Here is a 16,319-nt window from a genome sequence, read left to right as displayed (position 1 = left end):
AAATATGTAAGAGGTAACATGTGAGTTGTGTGCCGGATGGGGTCGGAATGTTTATAATACAGAGAACAGAGGTGACAGGTTGGCATGGTGCCAGGTGCACTTCACCCACCATGAGATGCTTCCTGCTTCGTGGTGCAATGTTTCGTGCTAATCTTGAGTTGCCACGGGCAACTGACACATTTAAGTGATGAAACTGAGTGATACCCTACATTCACTCTTCTTTCCTCCAGCCTCTTTAAAGACAAACCCATTCTACAATTAATGATTTCCACCGATGTATTTGAGCTATCATGCTGTATGTTTTCTTTGTAGCATTTCTGGATGCAGCAGATTTAATGAGATAATTCTGCTTTCAAAATGTGTCCTTCTGGTTCTGCCTAATAATTCACTGTGCCCTCAGCCAAGCCTCAGTGGATCCAGACCATGAAGGACACGGCCCTGGCCATAGAGGAGAGACTAGACTGGGAGTGCCGAGCCAATGGCAAGCCCAAACCCTCCTACACGTGGCTGAAGAACGGCCAACAGCTTCTCTCAGAGGTAAATTACTGCCTGTCTTCTTCCACCAGGCAGTGTTTCATTTTAAAGACTTAATCTTTAGCTTCAGCTCATCCTATGATTTCTGAGAGGCTTGCAACAGACACGTTGCTGTTTTCCAAGTGCAATTCAGAGTGAGATGAGAGGAGAGTGTAAACATTTTACTGAGGTGTGCCAGTGATAAGAAGTGGATGTAACTGTCTCCTCTTCTGCTCTACCTTGGCAGATTACACAGTCTTAGAGAGTGGATCAGTGCAGTCCCTGGGAGATTACTCCATTTCAGTGACTGTTTTTCATTATTCGTGGTGCATGTTAAAGCTCCTCCAGATTTAGGGACAATGAGTTTAATCTACTGTGAGTTATACTGTATAAAGCAGCACACTTTACTCCAGACCACCAGAGAAATACATGCCGTTTTGTGTAGTCTCAGAGCCATAGCCTGAAACTTGGCTGACTTTAACATGCTGCTGAGATTTACTTTCTTAGTAACATTTAATAATGCTCAGGGTGAGTCATACATTTTTTGCATTAAGCCGCAAATACAGCATTTTTAAATGTCGTTTTCTTATTTGATTTTATGAATATTTTCACTATTGCCAGGTTTAGAAAGTGATTAGAATGTTTGCCAATAATGTAGCAGTTACTTTTCAGGATATCAGTTTTATATATATACTGTATATATATAACTGATATAGCCTATATGGCTTATGACATGAATACTGTTGTGACCGTGTGTAAACTTTAATTAAAATGATATTGAGAATGAATGTGAAAGTTTAAACTTCACAGACGAAACAAACAATGACTTAGTTTTATGGATATTTGAGTGGGTTTGCAGCATTATGCAAAGATTTTAATGCAAAAGCCTGATGTGTATCACCTCTAATATCTATTCTGAGTATATCATGCATCAAAATTGCTTGATGATGCATACAGTATATGGGAAAAATTCAGACACAAACCTCATGAGCCCAATTTTTATAATAGGATATTAGTCTTAAAAATAGCTAGAGACAGGACCAGCAAACTATAAAGACTAATTTACATGGTGGTAAGAGAAAGCACAGTTATATTTGAAAATTTGTTTAGTGCTCTTGACTGATTCATTCTCTGGACGATAATCCTGGTTTGCTTTATGCCTACTGACAACGCCTCTCATCCAGTCCAGTGCCTATTGTGTTTTGCTAGAACACGCTGAGTAAAGCAAAAATTGTCTTTAACTCTACAGCGATAATTGCTTTCTTTCATGCTTTTCTTCACAGGACAGGATCCATGTGGCGGATGGAATCCTGTCAGTGTCAGCGCTGACGCTCTCTGACGCCGGCATGTACCAGTGTGTGGCTGAGAACACACATGGTGTCATATATTTCGCCGCTGAACTAATGGTTTTAGGTAGGATGGCATTTATCTCTCCCTTAAATCATCAAAGCATTGTTGCCAAGGAATCTTAAAGGTCATCTTACTGTTATTCTTAAAGGTTGTCTGGATTAACGGATAATGGGGTCAGCGAGGATGGTTTTGTGGGGTCAAACACATTTAAGAAATATTTTTCCTTCATGATATCCTGATTTACTTTGATGCAGTGGTGAGGATGGAGGGATAGACACAGGATTTAAAGTCAAACATGATCTTTTACAGTAAAACCTTTTAAATCATGTATTTTATTCTCAGATGGAGTTTCTATATAAATCCCTTTATACATAGAAAATAGTAGAAAAACTCCTCAGTAGTGGTTCAATTTTATATCATTTAATTACCATTAAGAATAAATTAAATTATCTGTCTCCGTCACTTTAGGATTTTCACAGATCAACCCTAAGCATGCCCTGTGCGATTTGCTTACTAATGCTAGTTTATTGTTTCCCATCAGCATCGCCTCCAGACTTCACAGGGAATGTCCTCAGAGCTTTGCTCAAAGCAAAGGCAGGGACAACAGTGGCTTTAGGCTGTAAACCGCAGGCCTACCCTATCGCCAGCATTTTGTGGAAGAAAGGAAACCTGCCTATACACACCAATGACAGGTAATGACTGAACTGAAAGGAGCTGCAAGTGTGCAAGTATCGATGTTGATGTATGCATATAATCAGTCAGTATTTTTTTTTTGTATAAGTGAGATGAGAGCAGGTCCGTTATTTATCCCAATCAAAGCTTTGGTCTAACTGATCAATATTCAGTGCACATACACAAACCACTTAAGTGCAAAATGCTCATAATCATGTAGGGCCTTGACATATACTATTGACACGTAGACAGAGTTTGTCTAATGACTTATCAGTTTATCTAATTATAAAATGACTCTTGGAAATTAGCTTGTAAACTGCTGTCTTTGTTTGTATAGGATCACACTTTCTCCAGATGGAACACTGAGGCTTGCCAACGTGAGCAAGTCTGATGCAGGCAGCTATACGTGCTTTGCTAGGAATAGATTTGGCATGTCGAGTACAACTGGAAGGCTCCTTGTCACTGGTAAGTGCAGCTGTTAAATCGCGCTCCACTTAGTAAGCAGAATTTATGGCTCAGTATGGATTAACACAGGAGAGAGCTACTGTACTGCGAGGACTTGAGTCAATATCTCGTGGGTTGAAAACACAAACTCTAGGTTTCTCTCCAAGGAGTGTGTCAAAACTCTGGCAAGCATCCTTGTGGGACTAAACATAAAGTCTTAATTTATAATTAAATAGCAGCCTTAAAACATTTTAGATCACTATTTCAAATGTAATTTATTTGATTTGAGTGTGTGTAATAATGTCACCAACTTGAAAAACCTTGTGTCTTTCAGTTTCATTCTATTGAGTTGTTTTGTCCAGCTGCATTGTGCAGTGGCTGCAGTATTGCACTTAGAAGATGTTTGAGAAATACTCAATCACTGTTTTCCTCAAAGCAGTTGAAAGAACCATTTTACAGCGACAAATGAAAATGCCCTGAGTGGCAGCAATGAAAGCATTAGTGAAGAGTTGTCACAGATGCTATTATTGCTGAGCATATTTCCAGTGGAGTGATAGTTGAGTCTTCTCCAGGGTTCTTATTAACGTGCTGAATGCTATTGTATGCCACTGAAACTAAACCAGTTATTTATTTATTTTTTTTAATTATTGGAGTATTTTTCAAGGCTGTAATGTAGTCAGTGACACAGGGCTATGACCCAGACATTGATTATTACTAGCCTGGGAACTGAGGGGACACTTTTTATGTGTCATTCTTTTTCTTCCTTGACAGTCTACTTAAAGTGAGATGTGAGAGCACAAATCGTCTTCCTTTGTGGTGTATCTTTCTTATTTGATTCCAGCAGATTCATTATATTGTGTTTTGAAGCACAGCAGACATAGTCAAATTATTGCTACAGCAGACTTTGAAGCAGTCTCCCTGGTTTTTGTTCCAAATGCACAGAGCGGCCCATTACATGAAGTTTTATCTGATCCATAGTGTATTGTAATTGCTATTAGGATTTCAGAAGATTATACTAGCTGTGTCAGCCTAGAGTATTAGACCATTTTAGTGGTGGCGGGCTGCATGTTATCACGTTATTCCTCTAAGGCTTTCGTGAGACCTTTCTTGATGTAGATAACACTGTAGTGCCTTTGACGTAGTGTATTAGAGAACATGCTCTTAGTGTCATGTCACTAGTGTGACTGTATTTCAGCAAATCAACAAAGCACTGCTCATCTCCTTGCAATGAAATGTCTCCGCCACCCTGTCAGAAATGTCTGCCTCTCATAATGTGCTTTGTGTGGGGCAGATCCAACCAGAATCATCCAGGGGCCAGTGGACATGGAGATCATTGTGGGCGAGAGCATAGTGTTACCCTGTCAGGTCGGCAGTGACCCTGTCCTTGACGTTTCTTTTTCCTGGGCCTTCAACGGACAGCTCATCGCCAAGGGAGACGGCCACTTTGAGCTAGTGGGTGGGGTGAGTGACCGGCAGTCATACTTCTTCAGAACGTGTGAATGGGCAGTTGGCACCTCTTTCCATCTAGTCTCAATTCACCCCTGCCATTAGTTAAAAGGGACAGCTTGCGGTTTGACATCATGGTATCTTTTGGAAAGATTTACTGTTGCTAGTTTTGCCTCTGTTGGTGTGATACCATCCTTTTCGCAACTCTCAAAGTCTCCTTGGAGGCGTCATAAGCCCTAGGAATCTTTAGAAGAAGTGCTATTAGATTATTCAGTCCCTCTAAGCTCCCAGTTGTACTTCTGTGAATAGTAACATGGCCGTCGCTACAGTATGTCACAATACGCTTCCACATAAAAACCATCATGTAGGTAATGGGTTAGATGCTCAGTCATTGTGACAGGTTGTCATTTTTTTAGTACACTTCTACTTGAGCTCAGCCTTGTGAAGTAATCTATTTTTTAATACTTTGGCTACTCTTGAATTCTTCTCAAATCCTACTTTGACATAGCCTGCTGCACAGCTCCTCATAACAGAAAGGGGATACACATCATTAGATGTGTCTTTTAAAGGAATGAAAGCATAGCAGAGCCCCAAATGACAAAACACTTTCGCACCACGCTCACATCATTCAAGATTAACCATTCTTCCTGTGTGTGTGTGTTTGACTGACAATTTTCTTATCTGAAAAGAGACTCCTTCCCCAGAAATGCTAGAATGTCCCCAGTCCAAAGAGATTATCAACTTAACTTTGCTGCTTCAAGGAATTTAATTTCCATAATTAAACGATGTTAGCGCCACCACCACATTTCCCTGCTGGTGCCAAGAGAACGATTTCACCGCTAATTTACCATTTGCTGCTTAGGGGTGCCCTCACAGATGAGAATCTAGAAGGGGCCCCCTTTTCCTTTCCAATCAAGCAAAAACTGCCTGTTGAGCTCAGTGGTAATAGCTTATTTGTGTAGGTCCTCGTAACAGGTCTCAAAGGTCATGGTGATGACCTCTGCAAAATGCAGGTAAACTAGCCAAGACCTTGCCAGACACAAAGACTGTTTCCTGCATACAATTTCTGTGACTTCTCTAGCCTTGATTCTTTTCATCTGACCTCATCACGAACAGCTTGGTCTGAAAAACAGGCTCTGATATATTCAGATTTTTTTCGGCGTGTTTGCCTTTAGGGGTTTGATACGAGAAGTGTCAAGAGATGTGTGTAAAATATCTTTGATGTAAATATCATTCTAAAAGCAGGTCCCTGCAAAGCCCTAGCTAAATAACAGCAGGATTTGCTATTTACCGCACCTTATGTATGCTACACTACATTCTTTAATAAGCTATCACAAGGTCTGTTATCTTTCATGCTACATAAAGCTTTTTTCTCTCCTTGGCAGAGAACAGCAGGAGATCTGATGATCAGGAATATTCAGCTTTACCATGCCGGCAAATATATCTGTGTGGTGGACACAGATGTGGAGAGCCTGTCAGCCGTGGCTGTATTGATTGTGAAAGGTAGAAAAACCTCCTTCCTACTCCGCAGTCACTAATTAAAACAGGGCTCACAGTCAGGATTGTATGTGTTATTTCTTTTTGGGTTTCTCTTTTTAAAAAGAAAAAAATTTGAAAATCCAGACCTAACTGTAAAGTGGGTATTAGGTGTAGCCACAAAACAGCTCCATTAAAAGATGTCTGCAGCCTATAAGAATTCCCAAACAGAGCTGTATCTGAAGACATGATATGCTTAACTGAGAATATAGTGAATGCTGACTTTTGGGGCATATAATGTTCAGGCTTTTAAACTCGAATTGGTTTTGTTTCAGGCGGTGATTGCGGTGCAGTCAAAATACCCATATCCTCATGAAAATCATTCAGGATATCATCAGACTTCACAATTTTTATGTCTTGTTTGTTTTGTAGTAGCGGTTGCTTGATTACATCCAATAAAGGAAGCTTGCTTTCTGTTTATATTGCATCATGGGATTCTTGTGGAAGTAAAGAACTTGACAAGACTATGAAATTATAGGAATATCAGCTATGAATTTTTTTTAGAATGTGATGTTTTTTCTCTCTCCTCTTAATGTCCAATTTTCAATGTTGTTGCAATGTACTGGACAGCGGAATGTTTAGATGCCCATCTGTGCTCATTCATGCAGAGTGTATATCTCCTGAGAGGCACAGTTGTTGAGAGCTGCATCGGGCAGAACAAAATAGAACAACTTTTGTTTTATATTTCAGAGTGTGGCGGGGTTGTATTGCAGGCAGAGTGAAAGGAGGGATGTTTCTGGCTTTCGTCAATACGCCAAATAGCCCAGCAAATTGACTCTACACAAATATGTTAAATGTCAGATGAGGTGAGGGATGATTGGTGTCAAGATTTGAAAAGGTTGGATCCATATCTTTATCTTGTAAGGATACCCACCAGTGATTCAGACTGGCATGTTGAAGATCTTCTAGTTAAATGCCATTAATAAGCACTCCTTTCCAAATAGCTGAGGTCTAAGTGCAAATAAGGCTGTTTCTAAGTATAAGCAATGTCAAGGCCATGGAACTGGATTGCCCTAGTATTGACTGGAGAGAAACGTGTCTGTGACTGTTTGTGCATTATTTACACTTCATGCTCATGGCAGCTGTCATGAATGTATCATAGCTTGGATCAATTGCCTTCAAATTCTGGGCAGCAAAGCTTGAAGCTGGAGAGAAAACCAGTCATGGAGGGCGAAGAAGGGCTTTGCTTAATCATAACTGCAGATGTCTAACCAGCTGACAGTGGTCACATGTTGATTAGAATATTGTTTTCCAGTCCAGCAACACTTTCAAACAAATATGCCACTATAAAAATACTCCATTACAGGTTGAAGCCCTGAATACAATGTCCTACCTAAGTAAAAGTACAGACATATTATCAGGAAAATGTACTTAAAGAATCTAAAGTAAAAGTATTTGTTGCACCTGAGATAGATATATAATTGTATGTGACATTATTAGACTGGTAATACTGATGTGTACTGTAAGTATCATTTACACTTGTGGCTGGATGAGGTGTAGCTAGTTTTAATGACCAATAACTGTTAATTAATTTTTTCCTGTGGTTCCCTTGAGATCAGGCCCTTCAAAAGAGTCACAAGATAAAACTGCTGAACAAATTTACATTTTTCAAATTTAATCTTCCCTAATAAATCATGGTATAATAAAATGTTGGCTAATTTGACCTCTATGGGCCTCAAACTATTTATATATATGATATGAAAACATCTGAGAAATTTGGTTTTCCATCTTTGCTGACAATGTGACAAGCAGTGTCAACTGTTTTTGTAAGGGGTCCCAAACCAAACATTCTGCGAATTACTGGCTTATTCTTCACCTGTGTAATGTATTTTATAAGCTACTATACTGTAGGTTATATTTTATAGTTTAATCTGTGAAGTAACTACAGTATCCTGTAGCTGTCAGAGAGAAACTGTGGAGTAAACAGTATATTATTTGACTCTTAAATGAAGTAGAATAGATGTACAAAATTAAATAATAAAATAAAATTTTAAAAAACTAGATGAATTGGGTGATTAGTTACTATCAGTAACACATCTTATCAGAAAAAAGTGAGCCTTCTCTGTCTGTCAGACAGAAAGAGATATTGCTATTGAATTTTCAAAAATGTCTTTTTTAAAAGATGGTAGCACCAAAAACAGAATTTCCATTCGTAGCTCAAAGTAGACAGATAAAACAATAACTGTCTGCATGCCTGCATTATACTGTGAGGGATAGGTGAGAAAGAGAGGAAGAATCTCGCTTCCCTCATTGGCTGCATGTATGTATGATAAAAAAAAGAAGCTATTTTAATAGTAAGACAACAATGTGAGTCATGCAGGACTCATTTAACAGATATAATAATTATGCCGCTACGATTGCGCTTTGGAAACATACAGTTCCTGCTTGCAGTAATAGCAACTACTTGTGTTACTGGCAATAGACACATTATTGCAATCATGTAATATTAGCCCATGATAGTCACTCAGTAACTGACAGTGTGCCGTTCCTGACCCTGTTTCGCTCCGCTCTTCACAGCGCTGAAGGTCAATGATAATCGTTCCTGCCACAAAAACTCTTTGAGTGATCATTTGGGTTCTTGTTTTTTAAAATGGCAGTGGACAAGGTTTTAGATGCCACTCCATGATGTCCAACAAACACTCCACTGGGTGGTGGTGGTGGTTATGGAGAAGGTCATGTTATACGGACATCATCACGGTCATTAGCGTTCAAACCACTTGGTGAACACTCATGCTGTGTTTGACAGCTGTATTATCATCATCATCCTGGATGACAATATGTGGGGAAGTACACCTCATCAGTCAATATAGCACTGCACAACTATGTGTTTTATTATTGCCACTTTGTCACTTTTACAACATGCTATTATTTAGACTCACTTCTGATATGTGTGACAGCGTATCTTACAAATTGCACATAATATTCGGTTCAGATGAAAATGACATTACCATGTCTGTGAGTATTCATAATACTGCTGGATTTTAATTTGCCTTCTGATTTGTCTTGTACAATAAAAAACCCAGGGCAGCCTGTCCGTTTTAATAACAGATTATTTGAACACCCTCAAGACACTCTCAGCACCCTCTCGCCTCAGCCAATGAAATATAATTAAGAGGTTAAGGAATTGATCCTTGATTGTGTGGTCCATTAATATGTATTAATGAGGCCAGTGAATTAAAGTTTTTTTTAATCAAGAGCTGCTAATGAGTTTCACCGAGATCAATATCTCTAAGCCAGGGATTTTAATGCCAAATGTATGTCGCCAGCACATTCACAGCTTCTAGTTCAGCAGTTACTTGTTGAGCTGAATGTTCGTCCAGACATTCACATACATACTGCATGAATCATGCTTACAAATTGATTGTTTATTAGGATTATAATTTAACACTTTAATAATCACAATATTTTGCATCAGATTAGAAACCGCTTCAGAGCTGCTGCGGAGCATGAGCAGGGGCATTATTATTCTGCGGCCAGTCTCACAGCTCTCGCTCTCTGGTGGTCTATTATGTCTGATGAGCCGACGCATTCGATAGAACAGGACACAGTAGGTGAGGATAAAGTAAAACATTACACTGCTTAGTTGGTGGGATAATGAAAAAAATTATAAAATAGGTTCTTCTGGGCTTTGAGGTTCGTTTTCATCTTGTACTTTTTAATTTGACTTCCTGCTTCTACTCATGTTTGCTGTATCACTCCCAGGAGAACCATAAAAGAAATGGAGTAAAAGTTGTTTTGCTAATGTAGATTTTCAAATCTAAAGACTTTCAACTAAGCATAGCAATCTCTAGCAGATAGATGTACTGTTTTTCTTCCCGTATGTTCACACGCTCATACAGTATATTCACATTCTGTAATCTTGTCTGTACTTCTGCTTGTGCAAGTACCTCACAGTATTTGTTCCTGTAACTGAGTCAGGCCCCCCCAGCCCACCAGACATGGTGACAGTGGAGGAGGTGACAGACAGCACAGCCCAGCTGGCCTGGAACCCCGGCAGAGACAACGGCAGCCCCATCACCAATTACCTCATCCAGACCAGAACTCCCTTTACTGTGGGGTGGCAGAGGGTGAACACGGGTAGGCAGCACTTAAAGATGAATTTTTATCTTATAGCACGTGATGTTGTTCAGATAATTCATGGATCCCCACAGGGAAATTCTCTTATTACTCATCCCCTCTTTAGCGAGGAGGTCAGTGTAGGGTCAGCTACAAGGCTCTGGACATGGGATGGATACAGGGTCAAACTCAAGACAACTAGAGGTCAATGTTGCTGCTTTTACATGATCCCATTTAAACCACTTTAGCTACTTCTACACCCAGGTCTGTCAAAGCCAAAATGCTTAAGACAAGACTGTTTGGATGACATCTGGTGCCTGTTCTTATGACTGTTGAATACAATTCTTTGAATAAACAAATCTGCAAATTAATGTAATGTAATAGATTTTTTTTTTTATTAATGTACTTGAGAGGGGCACTGTGCAGCTGAAAAAACCCCTAGCAACATTTATGTTTTCTCTCTCCTAATGTTAAAAGGGCACCCAGGAAAATTTTATAAGATAAGTCCTACAAAATTCATGTTCACAGAAAGCACATATTAACATAGTACTTAAACCAGGAAAATGATATTGTCACAATATAACACATGGTAGATAGTTACAATCCATATTAAACAAGAAAGAAGGAGAAAAAAGTCACATTACAGCTGCTATAATCAATATACAATACAGTATTTGTATTAATACAGGAGAGAAGGTGTAATGGGAAAGGGGTCATTTGTAATGATGAACCCACAGATGATTATCGTCCAACTCCGTAGTTCTCATCATTTCTATGCTTATGTATATACTATGTGTGTTTTTTCCAGTCCCTGAGATCATTGACGGGAGCAAACTGACAGCCACTGTGGTGGACCTCAATGCCTGGGTGGAATATGAGTTTCGGGTTTTGGCCAAAAACAGCGTCGGTGTCGGAGAACCCAGCCCTGTGTCCGTTAAGACCAGGACAGAGGATGCAGGTACAGTAAATGCCATTCATCTTTTCACCCCAGATCCTTCATCCTGATCAGACAGAGAATACCAATATCTCAAACACCAATCTGCAAAAAAACACAGCAGCTTTAAGACTGTACTACTATTTGTTTATTTTATAAAGCCCTAAGTGTTTCTTATGGAGGTGTGAACAAGGTCTATGTTGTATAGTTCCTGATGCAGCGCCAGGTGACGTGGGTGGAGGAGGCGGCAGCAGATCTGAACTGGTCATCACATGGGAGGTAAGTCATCAGTGTTATGTTCCAGTCCATTTGCTTGCAGTTAGTCTTTTATTAATTCTTGAGTGAGGTGCTTAATATTTCTCGCTAAATCAAAACTCTTGCTCTGTTTGGCCTGTGGGGGTCATAAATTTTGGGTCCATTGAAGTCTGGCACTGTAGTTGTTGTAATTTCTTATTTAAAGAGTTTTATATGTAAGGCAGCAGCAATGTATACACAAGCAGAACACTGAATCTGACTTTTATTGTCATTAATGGTGCTTGGATCTGTGGTGAATGACTGTTGTTCAGCCAGATCTCTAGTGCTCAAATCTTGCTTCTCATCCTGTCAGGGAGTGGAAAAATAATGCAGATATTGAAGAAGTCATTAGGTGGCTAAAGCTGCAGTATCTCATTATTTGAATGTTTGCGTTTCATTAAATGCAGAAATATCTTTTCACATTAAAAGCTTCACGGATATTCAGTAATGAGCTCAGATTTTTTTTAATGACATTTTACCGCTCATTTCATTTCATCAGGTGGGTCACAAAAGCAATTTTTAGGTCATGCACTTCTTTTGGCACCACAAAGGCAGGTGGTGATTGTGTCAGCCCAGCAACGGGGTGAACATGAGTGGTTTGTATATGTTTTAATATCACTATAGTTTTGTGTTTCACTCTCAGCCTGTTCCCGAAGAACTGCAGAATGGTGAGAGCTTTGGTTACATCATTGCTTTCCGCGCCTTCGGAGAAGTTAGCTGGACTCATGTGGCCACGTCCGCCCCCGGCGCATCGCGTTATGTGTACCGCAACGACAGCATTGCACCCTTCTCTCCATTTCATGTCAAGGTTGGCACTTACAACAGCAAAGGACAGGGTCCCTTCAGCCCCGTAGTCACTATCTACTCTGCAGAGATAGGTAAGCTAATGAATGTGAGTGGGATTTTTAGAGCTACAAAGCTTTTTCTGGTTTTTAAAAGGACAAAGATCACAAAAGTGGTTTTGCTGCATATACTGGGATGAAAGCGCTCAGTAAACAAAGAGATATGCAGGAAAATAAACCTGCAGAAATCTTTTTACATGTAGAAAACCAAGAAAAAAGGAATATATTGATGTAAGAATAGGCACATTGCCTCTCTATATCACACTTGGTAGACCAGCTATTCCTGAGTGAAAACCAGTTGGCATTTACATAGATCTATGCTACCTCTCATCATGCTGAGAGGGGGTCAATCTGTAGTGTAGTGTTTGGTCTGTTTACCAGCGGCACCTGTGTGTGATGATTCATCCAAGTAGAGATCAACAAGAATGCCGCACAGCCATAAATGTAAAACCTCAGAGAGATTTGTTGTGCTTGTCTCCGTGCTGCTGGACGAAGGCAGCGGCGCTCAGTCTCCTGTTGTCTGATTTCAGAGCCAAGTGGGATGCCAGTGGGAGTTTGGGCCAGAAGTGTCTCAGCCTCTGAGATTGAGGTGAATTGGCAGGCTCTCTCATTCGCCCCTGAAAGAGTTCTGGGCTATGAGGTACATTTTACTCTTTTAAATTGAAATAGAAATCACACACAACACAATTCAAATGCTTGTCATCACCCTTGTTGTACCTCAAAGCCATCACTTCCAAACTCGGCGTCGCCATGGAAATGGCTGTCAGCTGGGCAACTGTTACAGCCAAAATTATACAGTTCTTTGTACCGCCACTACAGAAACATGTCAGAGGGTTTTCAAGAGAACTAAAGAAAACTGCTTGTCCGCATGTCTTTTCATGTTGCTGCCAGTTATGAAATATCATCATATAGAGCTTCATGATCGTCTGTGCTATGATATTATACCACATATCAGAGTAGCAAGAAGTGTTATTGATAACACAGCAGCAACACCGATCTTTAATCTTGTCATTGTTCTTCAAATAAAATAGGATATTAAGCTATTACATTTCAAGCCCAAAATGGTTGGTTGCTTTTTTTTCACCTTCAAAAACTGGAACAGCCTGATTGCTTCATCTGCATACTTCTGACTGAATAATCAGGACGATCAAAGGGTTTAACATTCTGTTATTCTTTTGCTCACTAAAATGAAATATGTTTCAGTATTTCCATCTAGGAAAGTTTGTGCACTATTACATATCTGAGTTGCCTAAGCAAGCACTGAATAGTGATGACAGAAAAGTAGATAGGTAGGGAATGAATGTTGGTTTGAGATCATTTCAGGGAAATGGTTAAGAGTGAAAGCAGTGACTTATTTTGGATTGGTAACTTTAGCTGTAACTATTTGGTAATATTATTATTTAAATGCATGATTTAATCAGTCATATTTTCAGTGAGGCGGCTGTGGCTCAGGATGTAGAGCAAGTTGGCGTTTTGATTCCCAGCTTCTCCGGTCCACATGTCAAAGTGTCCTTGAGCAAGACACTGAACCCCAAGTCGTTCCTGTTGGCTGTGCGAGCATGTGCGAGTGCTAGGGAGTGTGAGTGCGTCACTGGGCAAATAGTGTGAAAGCGCTGTGAGTGCATTGCATAGAAAAGTGCTGGACAATTATACACCGATCAGCCAAAACATTATGGCCACCTGCCTATTATTGTGTACACAGAAGTCAACGCAGTGGGCGATTGACACTCGTGTCACTCTGCAGCTCACTGTGCATCTTGTGTGAATCCGTTTGCTTCCATAGTTCTACTGTCAGGAAGAGTAGGAATGTGTCGACCATTCACTGAAAACCGTCATTGTGAGGACAAGTTAGACAAAAGCTTTTAGACCAGTTCAACAGCCTCCCCACTCTATAGCTTCTGAATGTTTCTCTTCATAGAGACCAATCTACATAATTTCTCATTTTCATCCATTTTAACAAAGATTCAGACAAAATGGAATTCTTTGAAAAGGATGTATGAAATTTGAAAGTTTAATCTACAGTAGGTTAACCTCATCATCAGTGAGCCTTGGGCGTCCATGACCTTATCACCAGTTCACTGTCTGTCCTTCCTTAGACCACTGTTGGTAGGTACTACAGACTGGGAACACCCAACCAGACGTGCAGTGCGGGAGATGTTTCGACCCAGTCGTCAGCCATCACAGCTTGGCCCATGTCAAAGTCACTCAGATCCTTACGCTTGCCAGATTTTCCTGCTTCCAACACATCAACCTCGAGGACTGAATGTTCACTTGCTGTCTAATAAACCCCACACACTGACAGGTGCCACTGTAATGAGATAATCAGCGTGATTCACCTCACTTGTCAGTGGTCATAGTGTTATGGCTGATCAGTGTAAGTCCATTTTACCATTAGAAGAAAAATAGATACTACGTTATGTTACACAACATGGATATATTACAGTGCTGAAACTAGTCAAATTAGTTAAAGTAGTAAAAGCAATAAAAATAATTTTGACTTAATTTTAATAACTGATCAATTGTTTCAGTGTCAAGCAAAAGTGCAAAGCTATTCCTAGCTTTTGTTTGATATCATTGCAAGTTAAATAGATTTTGACTGTTGTTTGATCAATTAAGAATTTTCAAGAAATCACCTTTGGATTTTTTAAAATTATTATGGGTATTTTTCCAATATCTCTTAATGATTAAATGATAATTGACTAATCAAAATTAAGTAAATTAATCAATAGTGAAATTAATCCCGTTCATGCCCACTCTTTCAGTGGTATCTGAAAAATAGCGAGACATTTGTAGGAGATATGAAACTACATTTACAGAGTGTTTATAATGTCAGATCAAATATCCTGCTGGAAAGTTAAAAGAAAACTCTGATCTCTCTTGAGAGGATGCACCCAGAGGCGAACATTTAATAACACCACATTATTCTCAAGGCATCAAAAACAACTACAAATACTTTGATGTGCTGCATGTGATGCACGCTGCCAGCGTGCTCCAATTCAAAGCAATATATCACAGTTCATTCCCAGATGACATGTATTCTTTCTCAAGGTGGTTTACTGGGAAGATGACACTAAACCAGAGACCATGGGGAAAGTCCGGGTGCCTTGGAACCAAACCTCAGTCACAGTGAGCGGCTTGGCAGGAAACACACAGTATTTTCTAACAGTCAGCGCCTTCAACACAGCGGGCACCGGCCCCTTCCTCCCTGCAATCAATGTCACCACAAAAAAGCCACGTAAGTTGCAGCACCAAGACTGCTGCTCAGGGGTTCGATTCTCTATCAATGCTTATTAGAATTCAGAGGTGGAAATTATGAGTGGTTTGAGTGGAGTCTATTCTTAGGTGTGCCAACAATGAAGGAGAAAGTTATTATGTGTTGAAGAATGTCTGCATCCTCATCTTATTTTTGTGTATCAACTTCTAATCTCATTCTCAAAAGTAGTATTCCATCTAAGAAATGTGATCATTCTGGTATGAGCATGTGACAGCAATGTTTCTGTGCTGAGATACAGAAATTATTTTTGAACCCTGCAGCTCCAGCCCAGCCTCCACTGAATATTGAATGGACCTTAATTGGCTCTCAGCTGTCTCTTTACTGGGAACCTGTGTTGGCGATGGAATCCGAGTCAGAGGTTACAGGCTACCAAGTGAGTCTGACTTTCTCAGTATGCTTTACAGTAACATGTTTATTCCTGTTATGTTTCCAACCAAGTGAAAGCATGGAATTAACTGTGTGGTGGCTCGCTCTAAGCTGTCAAGCTGTGAGAATACGCATTTACTGTGTGTCACCCACAGTTTTTCTCCCCCCCTCTCAGCTGTCTTACAGGACACAGAGACACAAAGAAGTAAACACACTCACAACCAGCAATGCAACAGCAGAGATGACCCTGGCCGAGGACGATGATGACTACATCATTCACATTCAGACGCTGAGCGAAGGAGGGCTGGGCCCGGCTTCAGATCCAATACGAATCCACCAGCTAAGTAAGCTCAGCATTCATAGTTCAAGTCATAGTGGGTCATATGGTTAAAATCGCAAGTCTTCAATTCTGGCTATTATTAAAGGCAAAAACCCTCATTTTAAGGTTTTCTGTCTTCAGTCGCAGCACTGAAAGATACTGATGCCACTAAGTTCTAGATCAATACAGAAGCATGGCAAGTTTTGACTCATAGACTGAGACCTTGATCTCTCAGAACTTCTACTTTTTCATTATTTACCCACTTTTGCAAAT

General features: G+C 40.0%; 1 protein-coding gene across 2 annotated transcripts in view; it reads left to right on the top strand.

Annotated features, from left to right (window-relative positions):
- Positions 1-16,319, top strand: part of cntn3a.2 (contactin 3a, tandem duplicate 2) — a 30,484-nt gene that overhangs the window by 10,994 nt on the left and 3,171 nt on the right. For both annotated transcript variants that reach the window (XM_020617664.1, XM_020617658.1), the window contains exons 9-22: positions 401-537; positions 1,797-1,926; positions 2,405-2,555; positions 2,873-3,000; positions 4,271-4,440; positions 5,811-5,928; positions 9,880-10,038; positions 10,826-10,975; positions 11,160-11,230; positions 11,889-12,123; positions 12,618-12,727; positions 15,136-15,322; positions 15,622-15,734; positions 15,903-16,071. In XM_020617664.1, the coding sequence (XP_020473320.1) occupies positions 401-537; positions 1,797-1,926; positions 2,405-2,555; positions 2,873-3,000; positions 4,271-4,440; positions 5,811-5,928; positions 9,880-10,038; positions 10,826-10,975; positions 11,160-11,230; positions 11,889-12,123; positions 12,618-12,727; positions 15,136-15,322; positions 15,622-15,734; positions 15,903-16,071 (2,028 nt within the window). The remainder of the gene's footprint in view (positions 1-400; positions 538-1,796; positions 1,927-2,404; positions 2,556-2,872; positions 3,001-4,270; positions 4,441-5,810; positions 5,929-9,879; positions 10,039-10,825; positions 10,976-11,159; positions 11,231-11,888; positions 12,124-12,617; positions 12,728-15,135; positions 15,323-15,621; positions 15,735-15,902; positions 16,072-16,319) is intronic.

The sequence above is a fragment of the Monopterus albus genome, unplaced genomic scaffold, assembly GCF_001952655.1.
Source record: "Monopterus albus unplaced genomic scaffold, M_albus_1.0 scaffold6.1, whole genome shotgun sequence".
In the NCBI taxonomy this organism is placed as follows: Eukaryota; Metazoa; Chordata; class Actinopteri; order Synbranchiformes; family Synbranchidae; genus Monopterus; species Monopterus albus.
Note: the sequence above shows the minus strand (reverse complement) of the source record. Positions and strands in the feature narration are given on the sequence as shown.